General features: G+C 33.6%; 2 protein-coding genes and 1 long non-coding RNA gene across 4 annotated transcripts in view; 2 read left to right on the forward strand and 1 right to left on the reverse strand.

Moving 5' to 3' along the window:
• The window catches only part of LOC126734695 (uncharacterized), a 51,768-nt gene that overhangs the window by 23,726 nt on the left and 2,993 nt on the right, over positions 1–25,049 (reverse strand). Inside the window, exons 2-3 of one of the 2 annotated variants that reach the window (XM_050438405.1) lie at positions 20,367–20,718; positions 4,075–4,134 (exon numbers count right to left, since the gene is read on the reverse strand). In XM_050438405.1, coding sequence (XP_050294362.1) covers positions 4,075–4,134; positions 20,367–20,443 — 137 coding nt within the window. In that variant the 5' untranslated portion in view covers positions 20,444–20,718. The remainder of the gene's footprint in view (positions 1–4,074; positions 4,135–20,366; positions 20,719–25,049) is intronic. The other variant, XM_050438406.1, reaches the window with a different exon arrangement.
• On the forward strand, positions 5,583–7,143 carry LOC126734697 (uncharacterized). Its single transcript, XR_007660140.1, has 3 exons — positions 5,583–6,243; positions 6,452–6,682; positions 6,998–7,143. It is a non-coding gene; the product is annotated as an uncharacterized LOC126734697 (long non-coding RNA).
• Positions 22,786–23,834, forward strand: LOC126734208 (probable serine/threonine-protein kinase irlF). The gene is made up of 2 exons (XM_050437744.1): positions 22,786–22,855; positions 23,128–23,834. The coding sequence occupies exons 1-2, from the start codon at positions 22,786–22,788 to the stop codon at positions 23,832–23,834; spliced, it is 777 nt and encodes a 258-aa protein (XP_050293701.1).

The raw sequence follows: 25,049 nt of genomic DNA on the forward strand, positions 1-25,049 counted from the left end.
AACGAATATTTGTAAATATATCGATGTTATTGTATTTGAAAATGTTCGGTGTGAAATTTCGGACCGACTGTTCTTGTGTCAAGAAATTCAAGACAACAATTTCCAGCATCTTCTCAATTGTACTCAATGTATTTATTCGATATATCAAGTTAAAGGTTTATGTATTCAGGTAATTATTAAATGTAACACCATTTTGTAGTAGGTAAAGATATTAAATTTATCTTCTAGGGTTATAAAGTACTCGTCAGGAGCTTCAAAATGATATGCCACAAAACCACCTTTTCCATTTAATGTTTTTTTCCAAGATGGCGCCCAGCAGCCATGTTGACATTTTCATCTGTCAATCCTGCTTTAAAACATAGTATTCATTCATCAATTGCATTACCTCAAGTTTGAAAGAGGGGGGGGGGGTCACTAGTACAATTCCATTCAATGTAAAACTGAAACAAAACGATTGACACAAGCAAATTAGGTAAAATGACATGATGCAAAAGAAAAATTGGAAAAATCTTGAATTATTTCATAACACAGCTCTTTAACGCGTTTTCTACAAAGTGTCTAGCTTTCTATATCTCTCAAATCTGCTGAAAGATGATTAAAGCGTTTTTTACCATCAAATATAAATCTTCTTTTAATTAATGAACTAGTCATGGGTAGGCACGTCATTAGCTCGTCGACTGCTATATTCAGGCCTTATTGTGGTCTTCATATTTATAAATTTCTTATGAATCTGGCAAAACAAATTCCAAAAAAAGAAAAGGCTAGGATTGTATGAGTGAACCAGATGCTTGGAAATAATATATTTATTCCAGGCAGTTTTATGAAACAACTGACCGACAGACATTGTCTATTTTGATAACTCTATACTTTAACTGCTTGAAAGTATTATATTTTATTTATTCCATCAGACAGTTGAACGAAAAAACCGACAAAAAATTATTTTATAGCTTGTCTTTTACTTCTGTGTCTACATACATTGAAAACAGGAACTGGCAAAATTCGACTAAAAGCTTGTTCTCACAGCAGTAAGAAACAAGTTTTCGACAAATAAACATGCGCAATAGAGTAAAATGCATTCGCACAGGAACTTCTGATCGGTTTCAAATCAAAAATTTGATGTTCTTACACAAATTTCTGATCGTCATCTGATAGTCTGACTTGTTTTCGGATTTATTTCAAGCAAAGTGTCAGAGAATTCGTGTAGCCAGTCAACGCCGATCTTCGGAATATGAACATAACCTCTAAATTGTTGTTTGTATTTTGTCGTTTAAATTATATTTTGTAGTTTAACTTAACCTGACTCAATCAATAATTATAAACAAGAAAGTAATAATTTGATTCAACAAAGGCCTAAATTTAATACTGAAATTTTGGCGTTACATTAAAGTAATAACGTCTGTAAGTTGTAAGTCAGTAACATGTAAATTAAATAAATATACTATCGCTTCAATTATATATATGGCGTTTAATTATCATTTTTTACATACTTGGACACATAGTGGTATTTAAATATTGGTCATAATAGTTGGAACTTTTGAAAATTTATTATATTTTGTGTGCCTTTTAATTAGCATTTTATTTTCTTTTATAAAGTTGTTGTACGCGAAAAACTAGTGTTAATTAATTTAAATGTTGACAAAAATTCAGCACCAGTAGCAGTTCGGAATAAAAATTTTAAAAAAGCTGGACAAAATACTTGGAACTAAATGATTTTTATTCAAAAAAGATAAAACATAACTTATTGAAACCATAATATTATAATTAATTTTTGGTATGGTAACCCTTAGCATTAATTACTGCCTGCATTCTTCTGGGCATTGATTCAATCAAATTTTCAATTATTTGTCAATGTCAATGTGAGTCCAGGCTTCAACAAGCCTTTGAAATAGTTCATCAGCATTTTTGACTGTTCCAGATGCCCGAATTGTTCCCATAAATTTTCAACTTTCACTTTCACTTTGAAACTGTGATCTTTTCTTGGTCCAACCATTCTTTTACCAATTTTGACGAATGTTTTGGATTGTTATCATGCTGGGATACAAAATTTACTGACATAGCCTCAAATGTGTAAGGCTCCATTATATTTCGCAAAATATCCCGATACATAAATCGATCCATTTTCCCCACAATTTTATGTATTGGCCCAGTACCATACGAAGAAAAGCATCCCCATACTATCACATTACCACCTCCATGTTTAACCGTAGGTCGGATAAACTTTTTCTTGAGTCTTTCACCTTTCGGTCGTCTTATATGAAGTATTCCATCACTGGAAAACAGATTGAACATAGATTAGTCACTGAATAGCACTTTTTTCCAACCTTGTACAGACCAGTTAAGATGTATCCGCATTGTAGGCGTAACTTGACATTTTTCTTCCGCAGCAAAGGTTTTTTAGCAGGTCTGTAGCTGTTAAGTCCACCAGAACACAATCGCCTTCTTACCGTTCTTGCAGAGATATTGGAAGGCTCACCTTCATTTCATTTTTGTAAAATTTTGGAGGATGACAAAAATGGGTCATTCTGGGAAATATTTAAAATTCGCCTATCTACACAGGCAGTCGTGGCTTTAGGTCTTCCAGTGCTTTTACCTGGTACCACATTTCCAAATATACGATATTTCTTAATTATCCGTGACACGGTGTTCTTAGGAACGTTTAGTCTTTGAGCAATATTACGCTGCCTAACACCCTGATTGTAAAAATCTAAAATTCTTTGGCGAATGTCGCTGGAATAGGCCTTGCCTTTTCCCATGGTACAAAAATAAAATATATATTTAAAACATTGGAAAAATGTAAAATTTTTAAAAGTTCCAACTTTTATGGCCAATACTGTATATTATTATATGATTGACCCAAGGAAATTAGCCTTTTTCCACCCACACTTGTACTTGGAGAACATCAAGAAAATATGTATTTAAATAAATGCAAAATTTAGATTAATACCACATTGTGTTAATACTAAAATATATATTTTATTTGTTCCTATATTTGCAACAAATCTATGAGGAATATTTCCATTTGTCACTCTTATACAGGACACTTCTATTGTCAAAAATAATATTGTCTTAATACTAAATGTCTATGAACCCCTAGATATTTTACTAAGAGCTCCCATATATTTTATTTCCGACTTATCTCATTGTGACCTCACGAGCTTGTGACTTGCCATACTACGATACAATTTGTATTTTTAGTAAACAGGTTTGATATATTTGGGTTTTCTGATAAATTTCTAAACGATTGTTTGTTATAGGAATTAACCTGAAATATGTTAAAATCTCGACTGAATAGCTTAATTATTGTAATTCTTGTATTAGTATTCGACGTAAATATGGACGCAGTCTAGTGTGACCTTTGAAATAGGTAAAGCCTTGATTAAAGGTCGATTTTTTTGGTGATTTAGTGGAAATTGTTAATGGAACCATGGAATTAACTCTAGTACTTAAAAGGTTGGTTTCTATTGAAGAGAAAATTTTATCAGAATGTCTGTGAATATGTCATCAATCACAGGCATTGTTCTTAAATGGATTAAAGCTTTCTAAAGTTTTAGACTATCAAATAATTGGATACAAAATATATTTAAAGGTATAAAATGCTCATGTCTTTAAGAAACAGACTCATATTCATACAAACTTTCCTCCATAATTTGCCACTCATCCTGTATAAATATAATGTTAAAGAAAAACACCCTTATCAAGCGCTTATGTAATTTAAACCCCCCTTTACAGTTCATTAAACTAGTTTATTATTTTCTGTGCTTGAGTTTCTCAATCTCCATTAAAAAGGAGAATGATACAAAAATGTGGTTTATTGCAACTTATATGAAACTAATAGGCTTAGTCAATTAATTACTCGATTCTTGACCTCTCTTTGACTCAATCAATTCCAGCTTAAAAATACATCCTTCTATATTACCACAGCACCCTGTACATTACTTACACACTTTCTACCACTCAACTACTCACTACATATCAAAACACTATACCCAATTAACAACTTGTGCAATAAATTGTTTATTTGAAATTAAAGTTGAGCACCCCGTATGCAATGCGCATGCTCCAACTTTCACTTACCCTAATAGTAATGCGAACTGAACAGGGTTACTGAACGGAAACTGGAGTTTCGGTAGGATTCTGTAGGAAAAAAAAGAGAAAATCGGTTTATTTCATTGTTTTTGAGACAAAATAAAACTCTGGAGTATATACATATACACTTAAAACTAAAACATGTACCTGACCATTATTAATAAATAACATACTTTTAAAAATTTGAATTTTCAGTCAGCAATGACAGTTGACATTGACAGGAATGGAAGTTCCCAGTGACAATTAAAGGATGACATTGCTGACCAATAGCAGTGCCGTTGACAATTTACTAGAATTCTATCTGCGTAAAGGTTGCTTCGGAAGTGATGCTGCTATTACAACAAAAACACTTAGGACAAATTTAAAAACTTAAGACAACAAAGGCTGTCGTAAGAAGAAGGAAAGCAGACACTACAGAAGCTCACAGCAAGATTAACTGATGAAGAGGTCGGTTAAGTTCCATAGATAATAATAACTTATCAATTCAAGGGAGGATTAAATGGCAAAAGTTCCTCCAGGTATATAGAAAAAGGAGCCACTTTTCAACAAACTGTAAGAGTAAGACACAGTGCCCTAATAGTGTATCTAAAAATCAAACTGCATTTAATGTTGTCGAGTCCAAATATCTTTTCGATGCATATAGTGGGACATCAACACATATGTGTTAGGTGAGACTACTTTACGCTTTCTAATGATTGTAGCTTTACTGTCCTTTTAGGAAATAGAGAAAGAAGATAGAAATTGTCAATAGGAAGAATGAGAGGAGAATTTACCAGCATGACAGGTTGTGGCCTGTTAAAGTCATACAGACCCAATTGCCTTCCTTGTCTGAAATGGTTGTGAAGAGGTTAGTGTCGGGTGTCTCTTTGACTGAAAACAACATAGGCCACCATTTTAACCAAGGGATCATGTCAAGATTAGTACTGACAAAAGAATCTACAGTGATGTCTGTGGTCCAATGTCTAGTCGATCAAGTCAAGTTATATTGTAATGTATTATGCACAAAAGTGATGTTCTAGACTGTCTTAAGAGTTTTAACACTAATATTTAAAAAAATTTAGTCACTCTGTACAAATCCTTCATGTTGATAATGGCTTCCAGTATAAGCAGAATTTGAAGAATGAGGGTCACCAACAGTGGTAGAGTGTTCAATGCTTTTTACTGATGAAGTACCTCACTACCTATGCAGTTAATACAGCTAAATAATAATCTCTAGGCATGTTCTCTTTAATGAGCAATTAAGGGACTTTAAAATGCCAATAAGTTATCAAGAATATGAGTGAATCTTCATTGAGACTGATGGTCCATCTTCTATTAAAGGCACTAGAATTGAGAAAGAAGGCACCCATTCTAAATGGTTGTTTTAAAATCACGAGAAGTAGTGGTGGATCTAGAAAGCTATAAGGCTCGCCTGTTTATATTAAAGCAGCTTTTCTGTATGGAGATATTAAAGAATTAATCTATATATAGATACTTAATAAGTTACAGTCCTAAAACCTGAAGTTTTCGTAGGTATTCAAGTTCAAACACTTGAAACTGAAACTCTTATATATCAATCAAACTACAGCTATCAAAACATTTTAATTTTGATAAAACTGTTGCAGGAAATAGTCCTGAGAATCCAAATTGTGATTATGAAAGAAGGTTTAGTAATATATCAACATGCCATTATGGGTTTTTAACAGTGGGAGTTGCTAGTCGTTTTATAAACAATAATTCATTAGTTCATTGGAATGCTATAACACAAACCCTTAGCTGTTTAGTAAATACTGTAGAGTTACGTATAAGGTATATGAAAGGTGACAAGCTTGATTTTGTAGGATACAAACAAGAAAATCCACGTATTTAAGATATTAAATGAACTCAACTCGAATATATACATTTATAACCACCACTTGCTTTAACTACCCTCCTGCCCAGAAGCTAAAGCAGGAAATGTTACTGCAGATAAGTAAACGACATATAATTTAAGTCAGCAATATAAAACGTAAACTGTAATCTGTAAACGCAGCTTTAGTATGTTGATAAGCGGAAATGTCACAGTTGTCAATATAACCTAACCTCTAATTATCGATGTTCAATGTGTCAAAATAAAGAAAGGAACAATAACAATATGAAATCTATAATTATTACTTTAGAGTTAAATTAAGTTCCAAGGTAAAATGATAAAAACCGATAGTTTATAGTTAAATAAGCACGGTACAATTTATAATATACCTCTTATCTTCTCAGGAAAAATATATGACAAAAAGTTGCCTCAAAAACTAAGTAAAACCAGTAAATACATGTGCAACAAATGGTTTAAATTAGTAGTAAATAGTGAAAATCATGTGTTTTACGCTTCTAATGGTTTTATTATTTACAGTCCTTAGAATACCCAGAAGTAGGTTAAGAGTGTTCGATGGAACTCGGACCATAGGTTTCGGAGTAATAATCCATCAAGATTTTCACAATAAGGGTGATGCAACTATTGAACAAATACATGAAAAGGTATTTATAGCATGTCAATCAGTCCAATGGTAGTTACAAGGGGAGATAGTAATAAAGGCCTAAAAATGAAACCAGAGGTGAGCAGCCTAAGTGAGGAATGTCTCGGGTAAGCAAAATAATTTTGATGCCTTTATAAATTTTATATTTAAATCAAAATAAATAAAAATTTTTAATGAATTATAATTATGATTACAAGAGTGGGTTGATCATGTGCCATGTCTAACTTACCTAAGTTGAACAAAACAACACAGAAAACCCTAAAAACTCTTTTTTGAAAATTGCTCTAGACAAATCTTTAAATTAACTGTTTAATAGGGCGTTTCCTTTTTAAATCCACTCAAAGTGAAACCAACTGGAACATTCAATGCTTAGATTAAAAATGACCCATTAATCCAAATCTGTCAAAATTGTTCTCCTCCAGATTTTACCATGAATAAGTCATCACCAGTACAAGAACCTTAGAGACAATTCCTGCATCAAATAGGGACTACTCTCGGTATATACCTAGCACGATAAAACTTAAAGAAGAGGTGTTAGAATAAAATCAAGATTTAGGTTCTTGACAGTTAATTTCTTTAGAATTTTACCTAAGTTGAGACACATCATTACACATCTCACTCTAATTTTCAGATCAACATTGGCCAAGAAACCAGGCACCTGCAAATCCACCACCAAAACCTTTCAATGCAATACCAAGGTACCGACAATATCAACTTAACTTTCCTCCTAATAATTAGTGTTTTTACATTACACTTTTTTGTATCTCTGTTTTGAAATAAAACAACCAAATTTCTTTAAAATTACGGTGTGATTTATTCCGGTTGTACTCTCAACACACACATACAGAAAACCTAACCTATCTTCTTCCTCCCGCTTCGTCGCGTCGTGCCTGTACGTACGCATGCAAAAAACCCTGGCTTACGTAATTCGATGTTGCCGCTGTGACATATTTTTATTGGTATTTAAACATTTAAACATGCCCCCCGCCTTGAAGCCACTAGGGGTTCAATAAAAAGAAGAAAGAAACATAAGAACACATAATCTAAAGCTATGACCTTCACACATTAGGTATAAACTTATAAAACTAAACAACCCGAGAAACAACCTTTAATTAAATTTAAGGTCTAATTTTAACATCAAATCGAACATCACTGTCTTAGGAGTTAGGGATGTCACTAGAGCATGGCTCCTCTAAAGCATCTATAGGTAGTACACAAATTTTAGTAAATGCTCTTTTAATCACTCCATGCTCAGTTTTTATGGTTGCCACTCTAGCCACTCCATCTTGACCAGGATGAACTTTCTCGATACGACCCATACACCACCGAAGAGGAGAAATGTTGTTTTCCTTAACAACTACCAACATGCCTGGTTTCAGGCTTTGTTGACTGGTGTGCCACTTTTGCAGAACTTGCAGCTCGGAGACATATTCAACTGCCCAACGCGACCAGAAATGTTGTTGCATCTGTTGAATGCGTTGATACACGGAAAGTCTATTTTCGGGTATATGTCGCACCTCTGGATCTGGTAAAGACATCATTGGTCGCCCAATCAAAAAATGTGAGGGAGTTAGAGCGGAATAGTCACTAGGGTCATTGGACATGGGTGTTAGGGGTCGGGAGTTTAAAATGGCTTCAATTTCACACAAAACAGTAGAAAAATCTTCATATACTAAACACGCATTTGCCAGTACCCTCTTTAAATGAACCTTGCAGGATTTTACACCGGCCTCCCATAGCCCTCCGAAATGAGGTGAAAAGGCAGGTATGAAATGCCACTCCACACCTTGATTGGCAATTAATTCACTAATATTATCACTGGACTCCTGAAGAAACTTACCAAGTGCCTCTAGTTCACTCTTAGCCCCAACAAAATTTGTACCATTATCTGAGAACATCTTGTTGGGTTTACCACGCCGCGCCACAAATCGCCGAAATGTCGCTATAAAGGCTTCTTTTGTTAGTTCAGTTACTACTTCAAGGTGTATAGCTTTTGTAGTAAAACAGACAAAAACTGCGATATATCCCTTTATTTTAATACACCCCTTACCCCTTTTATTTTTAATAAGCACTGGACCCGCATAGTCTACTCCACATGAAGAAAAAGGAGGGGCAGGTATTACCCGATCAGCAGGTAACATTCCCATAATGACACTCTTATTTCTTGGTTTAGCTCTGAAACACCTGACACATTCATACACTATCTTTCTAGCTAGAGTTCTGCCTCCTATAGGCCAGTACTTATCTCTCACCGAATATAATAGCAACTGGGGACCAGCATGATATAATCTAATGTGCTCATGCTTGAATAAAAGACCTGTAAGCTCATGTTTACTATCAAGCACAATTGGATGTTTTTTATCGAAATCAAAATTAGATTGTTCTAACCGCCCACCTACTCTAAGGAATCCTTTGTCATCTAGAAATGGATTTAACCTTTTAAGTTTGCTAGATTTACTCACACTTCTATTGTTGGATAAATCTATTATTTCTTCACTAAAACTTTTCTGTTGTGAGATTTTAACCAACACCAAAAGAGCTTCTTGAAGCTCAGACACAGACAAATAAGAACTACTCACATTAGAAGATTTTTCAGGTGACCCTTTCTTTTGACAATTTTTAATGAATCTCCAGCAATAGGCACACACACGCTGTAACTTAGACAAAGAGGAAAATCGGTTAAAAGGAAAGGGATTAACTTCCTCTATTTTAAAAGACATCACCTGTCGTTTAAGCTCAGGTACTACTTCTAGAGGGTTAAATTTGGATTTTGGCCAGTCATAATTAGGATAAGCAAGCCAATGGGGACCTCTCCACCATAACTCAAAACTACCAAGGTTTTGTGGGCTAATACCTCGAGATAGTACATCTGCAGGATTATCCTGCGATGAAATGTGATTCCACTGATCAGGGGAACTCATTGACTGGATTTGACAAACCCTATTACCTACAAAGGTCTGCAAGAGATTTGGTGGAGTTTTAATCCAGCTCAAACATACACTAGAGTCGGTCCATAGATAACACGCATCAAATTTTAAATTCATTGATATTCTTACCTTATTTACTAAGGTAGCCAATAAATAGGCAGCACAAAGCTCTAATCTGGGTATTGTTAATACCTTTAAGGGTGACACCTTCGACTTTGAGCATAATAATCTCACTTGCATATCCCCACTCTTGGTCACACTACGTAAATATATACATGCTCCATAAGCTTCCAAGGAAGCGTCAGAAAACCCATGAATTTCGACGCTTACTGGATTATAACATAACACATGTCGGGGTATTTTCAAATCATTCAATTTTGGAAGTTGTTGCTTAAAATTACACCACCTAGTATTAAGATCTGAGGGAAGGGACTCATCCCATGATAGTTTGTTTAACCATAACCTCTGAAGGATCACCTTTGCTACAATAACGCATGGAGCCACCAGCCCCAAAGGGTCAAAAATTTGTGCTATGTCTGATAACACAGTTCTCTTTGTTATTCGATCCCTATCATTATTATTAATACGAAACATCAAGTAATCTTCATCACACAACCAGTACAAACCCAAGGTCTTTGTTTTTTCTGATTCACCAAACACTAAAATAGAGGATAATGAGTATTTGTCCCTTAGATGATCTAACACTTCCTTGCTATTAGATGCCCATTTTTGTAACTCAAAACCTCCAGATCTTAACACCTCACTCACTTCATTACACAGGTTAATAGCTCCACCAGCAGACTCAGATCCGGATATCCAGTCATCCATATAGAAATCCTTGTCAATGACCTTGGATGCCTTTGGATATGTGTCACTTGATTCACTTGCCAACTGTTTTAAGCATCGGACTGCCAGGTATGGGGCAGAGGATGTGCCATAAGTTACTGTTTGAAGTTTATACGTTAAAAGATCATGAGATGGATCTGACCTCCATACAATTCTCTGCAAGTCCAACTGACTAGGATGAATCAGTATCTGCCGATACATTTTAATAATGTCAGCACATATAACCACATTATGTTGTCTGAATCTTAAAATGATTTGAAATAACTCATCTTGCAGAGTAGGTCCCACTAACTGGATACTATTTAAAGACTCACCACCCTCAGAAACAGCAGACCCGTCAAACACTACTCTTAATTTAGTAGTTGGACTCTTATCATTGGTCACACAATGGTGTGGAAAATAAAAAGAAGGACTCTTATTTAACTCCTCTGGAGGGACTTCCACCATATGTCCTAGACGCTTGTACTCTTCCATGAATGCTATATATTTTTCACTTAATATTGGATTTTTTGCCAATTTATTTTCCAATGCAAAGAACCTCCTCACAGCCTGGTGTCTCGAATCACCTAAACATTCTGGTGAATCCTTTAGGGGAATATGGACTATGAAACGCCCAGACTCATTTCGACTTGTTGTTTTAGAGAAAATACCCTCACACTGTTGCTCCTCACCTGACAACAATTTTTTCTCAACTTGCACCTCCTCCACCTCCCAGAACCTTTGCAGCATGTCCTCAATACTAAACTTTCCTGAAAAATGACAACTGAAACTGGATGGTCGTAATACCTTGTTAAGATTTCCCTTGTTACACTCACCACCAATAATCCAGCCTAGCCTTGTTTTTTGTAGGACAGGCAAACCCTCACCCAGACTGATTTGACCTATACACAACAAATTCAAATAAACACTTCCACCAATAAGGATATCAATATCCCCTGAATGATTAAAACTTGGATCAGCTAAATTTATGTGGTTTGGAATAGGCCAATTCCCTGTACTTAAGGAATTTGATGGGTAATTGTCACTTAGAATAGGGATTACCAAACATGAAAGTTCAGTTTTATAATTGGTTTTAAGCCCTTCTAACTGGACCATACACCGATACTTTAATTGGGTTATTGTTTTTCCAACACCCGTTATAGTAGATGACAACTCTATTTTAGGTAAACCCAATCTATCACTACACTTCTGTGATATAAAATGGCTCTGGCTGCCACTATCCAAAAGTGCTCGACACACCTGGTAGCCACCATTTATGTCTTTCACCTGCACTAGAGCCGTTTGTAACAACACTTGCTCTTTGTCATAACACCGTTCACTAGACATATTTATTGTAGTATTCACTAAGGAATTTGCTACACCCTGAGACTCCTGAGTATTTTGTTCAGAATGAGGTTCAGCATTACTTTTTCGAACAAAGTGCAACAATGTGTGATGTTTTAAATTGCATTTTTGACACCGAGAGGACGTACAGTTAGTGTAAGCATGACCCATTTTAAGACAATTAAAACATAAATGTAATTGTTTTACTTTATCTACCCTCTCATTGGTAGATAATTTTAAAAAATTACCACATTTAGGTAAAACATGAGCACCGGAACACATAGAACACGAGTTACTAGAAAAAGGGACATTTTGGGCATTAAACACTCTTTTGTGATTGTAATTTCTATCTACACTTACTTTCTCCACCTTATCTTTACACAACTCTAAATTCTCTAAGAAATCCGCCCTTGCTCTTAAGAAATCCATAAACTCTGGAAAAGTTGGCAATACATCACTAGTTTTGGCCTTTTTCTCTTCCCACTCTCGAAATGTTGTCTTATCTAGTTTCCCCCCCAAAATATAAATAAGAAGGGTATCCCAAAACTGACATGGTTGATTTAAACCCTTTAGACATGTAATATGTTTAGACACACTATCTACCATAGTTCTTAAATTACTAGAACTTTCATTTATCAAACTAGGCAGCTTAAACAACTCTTTTACATGATTTTGAACTAAAATACACCGATTTTCGTACCGCTTGCACAAAGTTTCCCATGCTAGGGTGAAGTTATCTCCACAAAGCTCAATACTCCTAATTACCTGTGCAGCACCCCCCTCCAGAGATGCCCTCAGATAATGGAACTTTTGAATATTTGAAATTCCACTGTTAGAATTAATTATTGAGTCAAACAAATCCCGAAACTCTAACCAATTTTTGTAGTCACCAGAAAATTTTTGTAAATTTATTGCAGGTAATTTAACACCTTGAACACCCTGTATACCCTGATTATGTTGAAGCCTTTGCTGAGAGTCAGCATGAGAACTAGAAGCACTTGACTGAGCCTTATTTGTTTCAAAAAACGCATAATATTCAGTTACTAGCTTTTTTGCCTGCGAATTTAATTTAAAATACACATTTTCGAACTCTTCACGATCATCTTGCTGTTTTTTCTCATCTGACTCATCGACTGACACTTCAATCTGACTTTGCACCTCATCATAATCACTCAATACCGACGAATATCTCTCTAATCTACTTTCAAGCTCAATAATAATTTCCTTTTCTACATTATTAAGTTCAACACCTCTTAAAACTCCCTGCAACCCTTCAAGGTATTTTTTAAAAAGAGTTTGACGAGTCTTAATTGCCCCTCTCTGTTTAATAAGTTGCTTTAATTCCTCTGACATTATTTTAAATTACAAACAACACAAAAAAAAGAAAAGGAAACCACTTTTTTACTCAGTAAAAAGGAAAAACAAATTGGAAAAGACTCACATTTATCTCTTGTAGTAGTTACACAGTACACGTCCCATCATACTATATTGTAGTCAGATATTAGCACACTCCAGACTCCAGTCCACCAATCCAGTAAAGCTAATTATCGCTTTTCAACACCAAACCAAAACAGGTAACAGGTACACTTTTTAGCGGCGGCTTTAGCCTTGCTGCGGCTTTGCTTTTATTACACACGCCTCTGTTCTATGACTTGTCTGAACTCGAAAAAATAACACCGGCTTTTTACTCGAGATTTTACGGTTTTTCACTTTTTTACCAGCGTCGTTATCACAAATCGACAGGCCACTTTATTCACTATTCGACACGAAGGACCATGTTTTTACATTACACTTTTTTGTATCTCTGTTTTGAAATAAAACAACCAAATTTCTTTAAAATTACGGTGTGATTTATTCCGGTTGTACTCTCAACACACACATACAGAAAACCTAACCTATCTTCTTCCTCCCGCTTCGTCGCGTCGTGCCCACGAACTTATAACTATACATGGACTGCCAATTCAATGAAAAGTAAATGACCACTACTAGGGGGCCGCCATTGTGCGTGATTGTGTCCTTTCGATGTTGGTCACTCTGACAAATTTTAATTGTGCCAACTGTAGGGAAACAAAACATCTAAAGTTTTTGAGAGGTTATGTTTACAGAAATACAAAATAGAAAGTTACATATTGGTAAGAATTTAAGATAGTTGAGTTAGATCTGTGATTTTTCTGGTACTTCTTTAAGAATTTCATTAAAATTTATGAAAGAAAGTAATCCTCACCTAAAATGAGACAAAGTTTCAATCAACTTAGAATAGATGCGTGCACTTTAAAATATTTGTTTTATCATTCTGATAATCTTGAATCTTATAAATCCTAATACCATGAAAATCCTGATATTCATTTAAGTTTGCTTGTATTTACTTAACAAATTCAGTTAAAAACACTTATTTTCTTTCTATTTTTACTATTACTTTTTTAAGTTTTACTTTCCTTCCATGTACAGTGTTTCCACATCCACATTAATAAGTACAACCATATATAAGAATCAAAATATAGATGATTTTATTAGGGTTTGTAATTATAAAGGGTTTATATAGAAAAAATCTATTATTCTGTCAACAACTCAATATATTATTCTATTATAAACAACGCAGACGGACAATTCACAATAATTCGATTTTGAGAAACTGAACCAAATACCTTTAAATAAAGATGGTGATACATTATTCACGTATTAAATAAGGAGAAAGATATATCGCCTGTTCCAGACGATATACCCTAGCGTCGTTTACAAATCGTCAAAAACTAGGCAATCCGCTATACTCACACGTCAAATGTCAACTTCATTACCGTTATTTAATATATTTTTTGTTGGCAACATAAAACATTTTCAGAGTGACCAACATCAAAAGGACACAACCACTATAAAAATGGCGGCCACCATGCAGTGGTCATTTTTGGGTATGGCGGCCATATGAATTAGCAGTCCAGGTATATTTTTAAGTTCGTGGTCGTGCCTGTACGTACGCATGCAAAAAACCCTGGCTTACGTAATTCGATGTTGCCGCTGTGACATATTTTTATTGGTATTTAAACATTTAAACAATTAGTTATTGCTGTTTATTGTAAGTTGGATATCTTATCGAATAATATATTTGTGGAGCAGACTTTCCATATGCATATTGTCCTTTTTTTCAAATTTTCAACCAAAGATGGCGTTGCAAACTATATACACTTTGCTACAGTATTATGCCAGAAAAGAAGTTCCAAATGCACTTTGTCCCATGCAAATTAAATAATGAAAATACCTTGGACTTTCTATATGGTATATGTCCATTACCAGTAGACAAACTAACAGAAGTTTATCCTTGCACCGTGGACTTACTGCCATTTGTTTGTCGTTACACTTGTGGTTCTTACCTTTCCGGTACGCGGCCATTCGTATTTGCCAGCGGATCGTGTTTTCGGGCAAATAGAAAAAGTTACACGATCCTACAGTACAATAAAAACACCTACAAAATATCATGAGATATATATACTCCAAGAAGGGAAACGTTAGACAACTTGATAAGGACTGGGTTGTTTACGATATAAAAACTGCGTTAACCTCTTTAAAAAAAATTGAAGGGATCAGTGCGGCCAAACGGATTATTATTAAGAGATCACAAAACAACAGCAATATTTTGCTTAAGACCGAGTTGTTCTACAGAAATGACGATCCATCCAAGCAATTTCAAACGTGATTAAAACGTGGAAAAAAGCTTTCGACTTTACAGCTACCTGTTGTAATGCTTCAAAATGATCTTAAAACAAAAAAACTCCGGAGCCTCTCAAAACTTTTGGTGGAACTATCAGGGGCAAATTGGATTAATGATCCTGAGTTAACATGGTTGCAACCTATTCTCTCTAATAACCATGAACAAAATGAGAATCAAGTGAACCAAGATGAAACTGAGGGTGATAATGTTAGCGAAGAAGGTGACATGCTATGTGATTGCAATAATGATGACGACGGGGACCTCTATGACATTTAAAAACATTTTGTATATCAAAAATAAAATACTGATCTTATAAACCTACTTACGTTTTTTTCATATCCTTGCTATACTTATTCATGCCGCTTTGTATAGACAAACAAAATGCAATTTGTCCAAGGTTGAGAAACTAAATGCAGTATGTCCTACAGTTTTTCAAAGTTTTTTAGGATATAATCAATACCAGATTGTCTGCATATAAGTACATCAGTTGCATAATTTTTGATCAATTTTTCGGGTATATAATATTTTCGATAAATTTCTTGCCAGACACGTAGCAGTTTTTGCTTATTTGCCAAAATTTAAAAAAATTAACAAAATGCATCTAGAAAGTCTGCTCCTCATTTATATTCTGTACTGAAATAAACATTGTTATTTTCTAAACTGATTAAAATTTTATAATTATTAAAATCTATAAAATTATGGTTGATTTTTCTATGAATATTACCTTATAAGCCCAAAACCTGTTCGCTTCGTTTTTTTATAACCACTAAGCTTTATTAAATTATGCCAAAATATTTCAAATTTGAATATATTAAGTTCAAGTGTTAGGCTCACAAATAGACTGTAACAATAGAAAACGACAAGGTACTTCTTTGTGAACAACAGAGTTAGAATATATTGCAGCTTCAGAGGCTCCTTGTCTTCAACAATGGCTCTGTGACATTGCTGAAAGTGTGGTTATAAAGGACTAAATATAGATAATGAAATTGCTATTAGACTAATAATGAGTCCTGAGTTTCTTAACTAAACACAGCATGAGGTTTAATTATATTCAAGAAAAATGGATGTGCTATTATTGAATCAGCATATCTAGTAAATTCAATGCAATGAGCTGGCATTTTTATATCAATGAACAAAGTTTAAGTAATCTGTTAGGGTTAGAAAAGAATATGAAAAAGCATAATATAGCTTTAATAGAAAGTATTGGGTGCAAAGGTTTCACAATAATATGAATGTGACAATGTTTGTATATTAATTTGATCGGTTGTCACTTGTATGTCAAGGGTTTTATGTAAGTACTTAAGGCTAAAAAATTCCCTCTAATGTGCTTTCTATGTTCCACATCCTAAAACCTAAAAAATCCCCAACAAACAGTTGACTAAATTAAGACTTAACTTAATAAGGTTGCCTCTACGTTTGTTATGCTTTTTTAGGCTTTTAGCCAAACTAACACTGACGATAGAGACATTTTATGACCCTTTTTCCCAAGTCATTGTTGTCTAGACGTCGATTATGATGCATTAATTGAACCGGCCAACAATCCCATTAATCAACGCAATTCACCTCTCCGGATTGTCCAAAATTAGCATCCAATCGAGATTTGTCAAAATGCTTGAAGGCATGCCAACGAATTGGCACGAGGACGAGTTATAATATTTGGCCATTAGCCCAGTTGGCATTCTTCAAAACACACGTGACCTGTTGATTCCATTGAAAAAAATATTATTAAACGGGTTTACATGATGCGGTCCTGACGCGTGTAAACCTGGTTATTGGCGTGTAATTTCATACGGAACCCGTGATGAATATACTCTTTCAACCAATTGTATTTAATACAGCAGATAAAACGTTCAGGCGGTGAATGGTTTGCAGATATCTGTAACCTTGGTTCAATCAGGCGGGTTTCACATGCCGGATAATATTATAATTATTTGTAAGATTTTCTTAGTTTGCATCATCATGATGATTTTGACTCACAAAATTTGTAACAAATGGGAATGATTTTCTATAGTACCGGTTTGAATAAGCATTAACAAAACTTACCAAAAACACTCTTGAAAATGTATTTCTAACTATAAACCGCGATGAGCTTTTGGTCGAACACTACCGACGCTTGAACTGAAATATTTATAAAACATTATTTGGCAAAAATCGGGTTTTAAGTCAGACAAGGGGGGCTCGGTTGAAACGTAAATGCGAATCAGAGTCAATGACCAGTTTTATAAAACTAGGAAGCCATACTACTGCACTTAAGCTTGAGTGTGTTTTTTATGCATATTCTTTATATGAGTACAATAAAATTATCTCACTGTCATGACATAGAGCCTCCAATCTGAAAAGCAACAAATCACCTGGTGATACAATAAAAGCTATGGGCAAGACTTGTGTTGAAGCCAGACTTGTACAGACTGTAGAACAATGACGCTCAATTTCAATTTATTTTTACAACAGGTTTGTTGTGTAACAAAAAAAGATACAAAAGCTTACATGAGCTGTATGGAATGTTCTCATAAAAGAACATTAATATAAAACATCATATACCTATACTAATCATGTTACAAAAATTTAGGAATTGTAGAAACAGAATTGCCATCTTAAATATTTAACATATCCTCCAGGAATTCTTGTACAGAGTAATATGGCTTTCAATGTCCTTCAGCAAATTTGTAGAATTTTCTGTTACTTAAATTTTTATAGCTGTTTGGTAAATTATTATATTAAACAGGTTTGCTGACATATATTTGTAAAGCTTTTTTTAAAAGAAGCTAGATTGATGCCTAGGATATAAAATTAAATTCTGTCATTGCCTGATGGAGGAGTTTGCAAATGTATAATTATTTATACTATTTATTATTATATTAATAATATAATAAAATCATTTTATTCATTTGCTGTTTTAGTTCATCTAAGATAACTTGGATCAATATTATTTCTGTAATGTGTCTTATGGGTATGTGAATCTCGGTGAAGGATATAATTAGAAAAATTTTCTTTAATATATACTTCAAAATATTTAATATCAGACATTCAAATATAAAAGAAATTAATGCTTGTGACAGCTAGGTTACTGCCACATTGTTTTTTACAAATACCTCACTCTTAAGGTAAAAAATAGGAGTCAATTAGCTCCAAAAGCCTCTTCGAGATTAATTTGTTTCAAAACTATGAAAATATGACTACATTACACTCAAGGCTTAAAATCTACTTGAAGGATCCTTATGAAATAAAAATTATAATATTAAGAGAAGCATGATTTACAAATATGGTTTTGATCACAAGCATTACTTCTAGAAAAATTGGCCTTTTTGTGAAATATTGTTTAGGAATGATATATAATTTGATGCTGAAGGTAAGCACTCACTTCATATATTATTTGAACTTTTATTAATGGTATACCAGACTGAGCCTAACCACTCAGTTTTCCAGAGGGAAATCAATGAGTTTCTCAAAAATTATTGGAAGGATTTAGTATATCCAAACCAGTTTAAGGTTTAGTTTTGGAAATATTGAAATTTTTTAGCAATGGAGTATAAAAATGATATTTCAGGTTCAAAGCTGAAGCATAATATTTAGTGAAGTATCTTCTATAAGAGTTGTTTAAGGTTTAACTCTGTCGGAGGCTTATTTCCGAAATATTGAACTTTTTGTATTTCTGTTATACTTTAGAGAATATGACATAATAAGGTCAGTAATGAGTTTAGCATTAAGTAGTATTGTATTGAAACTAGCCACTAATGCCATATTTTTCAAGTAGCATGGAAGAACACAATATGTGAATATGGTCCATTTATTTGACAAAAGCAAATTACAAGTTAACCACTCAGAAAAGAGGAAATTGCTCCCAGGTTACAAACATTACAAAAAAAAGCAATATTGATTCCATTACATCCTTTGTCAAAACAAAGAAGGCATAATTTAATTTTATACACCAATAATTGTATTTTTTTTTTAATTTAAATTAATTCCAACTAATTCCTTATCAATCAGTACAGAATAACAGAAATTTGCCGGTAAGTATATCCTAAAATGTGACACACAATAACATTGAAACAACCTAATCACAATCTTATAATAAAATCATCAAACACTCTGAAGGTTAAGTGCCTATTGCCAAAAAGTGGGTTAAATTTATTAGGAAAACCACAAATTCATATTACAGCTCGGATACCACTAGCTTATAATAGAAACTACTTTATTACAATCGTTCTCACTAATCTAAGCCAAGTTTCCTTTTTATTCAGCTGCCTAATATAATTTGCAATATAGTTTATTATGTAATAATTTTATTAAATATTCTAATGTGGGTCATAGAAATTTTACAAGCTTACACTGATAAGGTGACCGAAGCCTTCAATTAAGTGCCTTAAGGAAACAGGCAATTTTCGCTTTGTTTCTATTGGCATTTTAAATGATTGAATGAGATACACTCAAGGTGAACTACATGTTGAACTTTAAAATTTCTACTTGTGCCTTCTTTGTGTGAGACAAGTACATTGACTCAAGATGTTCATTTTATTTTATTCTTGTTGGCTGTATGAAGAAAATTTGATCTTCATTGCATCACATTAGGACCAATCTTATCAGATTTTGTCAGAATTAAAGCCTATAAATAGGCAATTTTGATTTGTAATAAAATCTGATAAACTAAACAATGAATTTACTGAGAATATAAAGGTCAAAGCTCCATAGGACATAAGGATTATGTTATGCTCCATATCTGACGGTACCAATCATACATTAATAATAATGGAAAAATCTAGAAGCAGTAAGTATTCCCACCCAGAAGCCGATGACATAAAACCATTGTTCCAATCAACATCAAAACAAACAACAAAATGTAATCAAAAACTACAAAATTTTCCCATAGCATTACAGGACTTGTTTACAAACTTGTCAAGTGTTTATGAGGTCAATTATTAACACACTAAGCTAGTTTAAAGCAGAACATTAAATCACAATTTTCTTTTTAATGACATAATAAGAATTACTTACTTGTCGGTCATTTTGCTCTTCATCCACTTGGGGAATGACATACCGGCTGACAAGGTCCTATCTTCTTTAGTGGCCATGATACAAAATAAATCCCCCAAAAAAAAAAAACGAAATAATTTTAATCTGATTTAATCAAAGTGCAACTGAACTGAACGGTAAAACTTCTCGTGATTTATAAAATAGGTTGTTACTATTTTAAGCATACGAGTAGTCACTTAACTAAAGTGTGATTTGGCTAAAGGATAATATTTTAATTTGAATTTGAATATTTGCTAAATTTAGTATTGTAGCTGTTTGGTATATGGTTAAAAAAGGGGGATTTTCAAGAGTAAGCCTTGGCCATTGTACTGATCTGCAAAAGATATCAAATAGTAATAATGTTAGTTACAATTTAGGAGAGGAAAATTCCTAAGCAGTAAGCAAGCAAAGTCGATTGCATGTATGTTTTTAAGCATGATGCCTGCAGGATTATGATCAAACATAGAAGATAAGTAGGTACATATTGACTAGCACATAGGGTGAATCGTCCAGTTTTCCGGCCACTACCAGTTCTCGGCCAGTTTTTCACATTATCATAAATAATTGCATAATCTTAACAATCCAGCGCTTTTTTTAAATTTCAGTTATTTCCTCGTCCTTACCCCCACTTTTCTAAACAAGTGCCATATTGGCAAAGTTGTCGTTAGAAAAAAAAACGTCAGTCAAAGTTTGTCGCTTCTTAGATGCATCTTAGCTGACTTCTAATAACTGTTTTTGTAGTGTGCATCCTACAGTGGATTAGTGAATAAATTGTGGCGTATTGGATAATAAGGTAAGTTTTTTTTTGGTTTTGATTAATATAATGTTGAACTATTCCTATTGTATTCATAAAAAACGATAAACTTCAATTTTAACATATTTTTTGCGTGGCCGATCAACTGGATGTATTAAAGCTCCCAATCCATATTTCGGCCAGGGTGGCCGAGAACCGGCACTATAAAAAACATATATTGTCTATCTTTTTCTAGCATATCATTTTACAATTAGGTATATCTCTTTTTTGGAGTGTTTGAAATTAGGGACTATAATGAAGGACTATAATGAAGCCAGTTTTCGGCCGGGTATTTTCCTAAAACACGAAAGGTATACAAAATTAAAAAGGCGGCCGAGAAAAGGAATATTTGCCACTTTTCGGCCATTTTATTGCTAAAGGCGATATAGATTTAGTAGGTATTTGACTATTGTTTATTGGTTTTTTTTTGCTTTTAACGTATTTTTCGTATAATTACCAATTATATAATTATTGCTAAATATGGGTATTTTAACTACTTATTACTAAGATTACATGGTTTTCCAGATGGCCACAGTCCAAACAAACAAAAAACCGAAAATGTCAGTGCAGGCAAGAAAGTTCTTTACCTACTCAGAGGAAAACTTTAATTTAGCTTTACAAGCTATTAGAGAGGAAAGATTGAGTATAAGAGCTGCTGCAAAAGAATTTAATGTACCAAAAGCCACTCTTCAAGATAGGATTTCGGGGAAAACTTCAGACACATTACGTAGAACAGGTCCAGAGCCAATTATGACTGTCAAAGGAGAAGAGCGCATTAAGGATTGGGTTATAGGGCTAGCCAAATGTGGATTTCCAATAAAAAAACAGGAATTTATAGATACCGTAACTAAAATAGCAACAGACAATGGGAAAATTAATAAATTTAAAAATAGTAGACCTGGAGAAAAATGGTATTCTTGTTTTATAAAGAGGCATCCAGAAATCAGGTTACGTGAATCCGAGAGCATAAACAAGGCAAGGGTAGTTGTTACGGAGGAATATATTAGATCCTGGTTTATGGAATTAAAAAAGTTCCTTGAAGAAAATAATGCTATGGATATAATGGAGGACCCTACTCGTATCTTTAATGGGGACGAATCCGGATTTTCCTTGTGCCCAAAAACTGGAAAAGTGCTTGCTCCCCGCGGGTATAAAAACGTCTATTCAATCAAACAGGGAAATGAAAAAGAAACCTTGACGGTACTTGTAACCTTCTATGCCTGTGGTAACATTTGTCCTCCGCTAGTTGTTTTCCCATACGTTAGACCTCCGAAAGCACTAATAAATAATATACCAGACATAAGGGTGCTGGAAAAGTCTGAAAGTGGATGAATGAAGAGTGACGTATTTTTTGAATACATTTGCAATGACTTTAATCAGTGGCTTAACGACAATAATATTAAAAGACCAATAATATTATTTCTCGAAGGACATAAATCACACCTTAATTTCAACAGGCCTTAAATAATGCAGATATGAAACCCTGCATAAAAAACGGTTTCCGAAAATGCGGATTGTTTCCTTTTAATTCCAATAATGTGGACTACTCGAAAAGTGTAAAAAAACGAATTAGAGAGAAAACACACTAATTCAGATAATTGTGAAAAAATGAGCCCTGATGAAGTCGAGAGAACAAAAAAAGTGATTAGGAATATGGCACAAAAACTTGAAGATAATGGTATTAATACCCAAGTTATCTTTAAGTTATTGGATGATTTTGCTGAAAAAAATACGAATACTGACGAAAACTTAGACCAAGATGACAAGCAGATCAAGATATAAATGCAGAAAATATAAATGACTTGACTTACGAAGTAGGAACCATACTCCCCATGGATGTGTTCGATATTATGCCAGTAGAGGAATAAAATCTTATATCACTGGACAATATTACAATAAGTGAACTTTATGATGAACCGGAAAACCAAAGCATAAATATTATTGCTGAAGAAAAAGCTGATAAAAATACTAACAAAAATGAAGAACAAAATGAAGAAACCAAGGAAAATGTCGATCCAGATATTATAGTAGATATTTCTGGTAAAAATAATTTAGAGAAGAACAAGGAAGAAAAACAGCAACAGGTAAATTTGCAGCAAGAAGAGGCGAGAAAAAATAAAATAAAGAAAAAATCACCATTAATTCCGTCTAAGAAGGGCAATGAAAATGGCGAAGCACGGCCTGAAGAACAAACTCCTATAAAAGATATAGAATTAGAAGAAGTTGTAAGTCCATTTTCTCGCCATTTAAGATTTACCGAACCCATAAAGAAAAGCTTGGAAAATAAGAAGAAAGAAAAATTGCCCAGTGCTATTTCATCACAAGCTTGGAGGAAGCATATCGAAAAACAAGAGCAGGAAAAATTAAATAAGCAAGAGGCACTACAAAAGAGGAGGGGAGAAAGACTTGAAAAACAAAGCACAAATATAGCAAAAAAAAATACTAGTAAGCCGGTAAAGAAAAATGCAGCTAAGAAAGTTAAATTAATGTGTTCTCTTTGCGAAGATGAACTAGTTAGTGACACCGAAGATGATTCATTGAAAAATGTGGGCTGTGACACATGTCCTAAGTGGTATCATCTAGCTTGCGCAGAGCTTTCTTATTTGCCAGTTGAAGAAGCAGCCACTAAGAATTTTATTTGTATTTTTTGTAAGTGAGTTACTGCGGATTGTGATCGATATTAGATACGAAGTTCCTATATACCAACTATTTTTAGGTAGAATATTAACATTTTGTTTTCTTTTAAAGTTTAGTTTGTGTTCTTTATTTGTAATTAAAATTTTTTTAAATATTTGCATTTTAGTTTCGCTATGTTTTTGTTTTGTTTTTATTTTAAAAATAATGTTTTTATTTTTGTGATATTTTTATTGTTTTTTATTTTTTCTCTTACCTACGTCTTAATAAAAAAAAGGGTCTTTCAGCCGGGCGGCCGAAAACTGGCAAAAGAATGGCTGGAAAAAAAGTCAAGGAGCCAAGAACTAGCAAAAGGCACATTTTTTATATTTTATTTATACAAAAATACTCTAAATGATCCTTATATTTTGAAATGATAAATTTAAATTAAAGATACTAGAGGCTATTGAGTAAAATATTTTAATATATAAATAATGAAATAGGCTCTTTTTAAAAGTAACCTATTTATTTATTTATTTAATATTCAGTATTGCACTAAAAAAAAAAAAAAAAAAAAAATTAAACAATTTCTCTTATTTGACTCTTAAATCTAGATAAGGAAATGCCCAAAATTTCAACCTCCCTAGTATTGACAATTCTTAGAGTTCTTTCAATAGGAGCATGTAATGCATAATTGGCGCTATGAAATGGTAATGAAAAGACACGATACTGCCTTAAATTCCTAGATGAAATATTAAATTGCATTGTCATCAGAGGTTCTGGACAAATTATCTGACCATTAAATAATTTATACAAAAAAATTAAATCTGCATATATCCGTCTTTGTCTCAATGTCTTCATATCAAGCATTTCTAAAACAATATCATAAACATGATCATCCGGAATTCTTATTTGAAGTTTATAGAGACAAAACCTAATAAATTTGTTCTGAACTCTTTCCAAGGACAAGCAATTATTCATGTAAAAGGGTGACCATATCACTGAGCCATATTCCAGCAATGAAACAACAAATGACATGTATAACCTCTTACAGGTCTCTATAGAAAATTCTTTACAGTTCCTTAGTACAAAACCCAGATTCTTAGAGGATTTGAGAACAATATTGTTTATGTGTGCATTAAAGTTTAAATGAACATCAAACGAGATACCAAGATCTTTAACTATGCTGCAATATTGAAGTGTACTTCCTTGAATGTTATATGAAGTGACAACCTTTTTAGTTCGCTTGAGAAAACTCT

The sequence above is a fragment of the Anthonomus grandis genome, chromosome 3 (assembly GCF_022605725.1).
Source record: "Anthonomus grandis grandis chromosome 3, icAntGran1.3, whole genome shotgun sequence".
In the NCBI taxonomy this organism is placed as follows: Eukaryota; Metazoa; Arthropoda; class Insecta; order Coleoptera; family Curculionidae; genus Anthonomus; species Anthonomus grandis.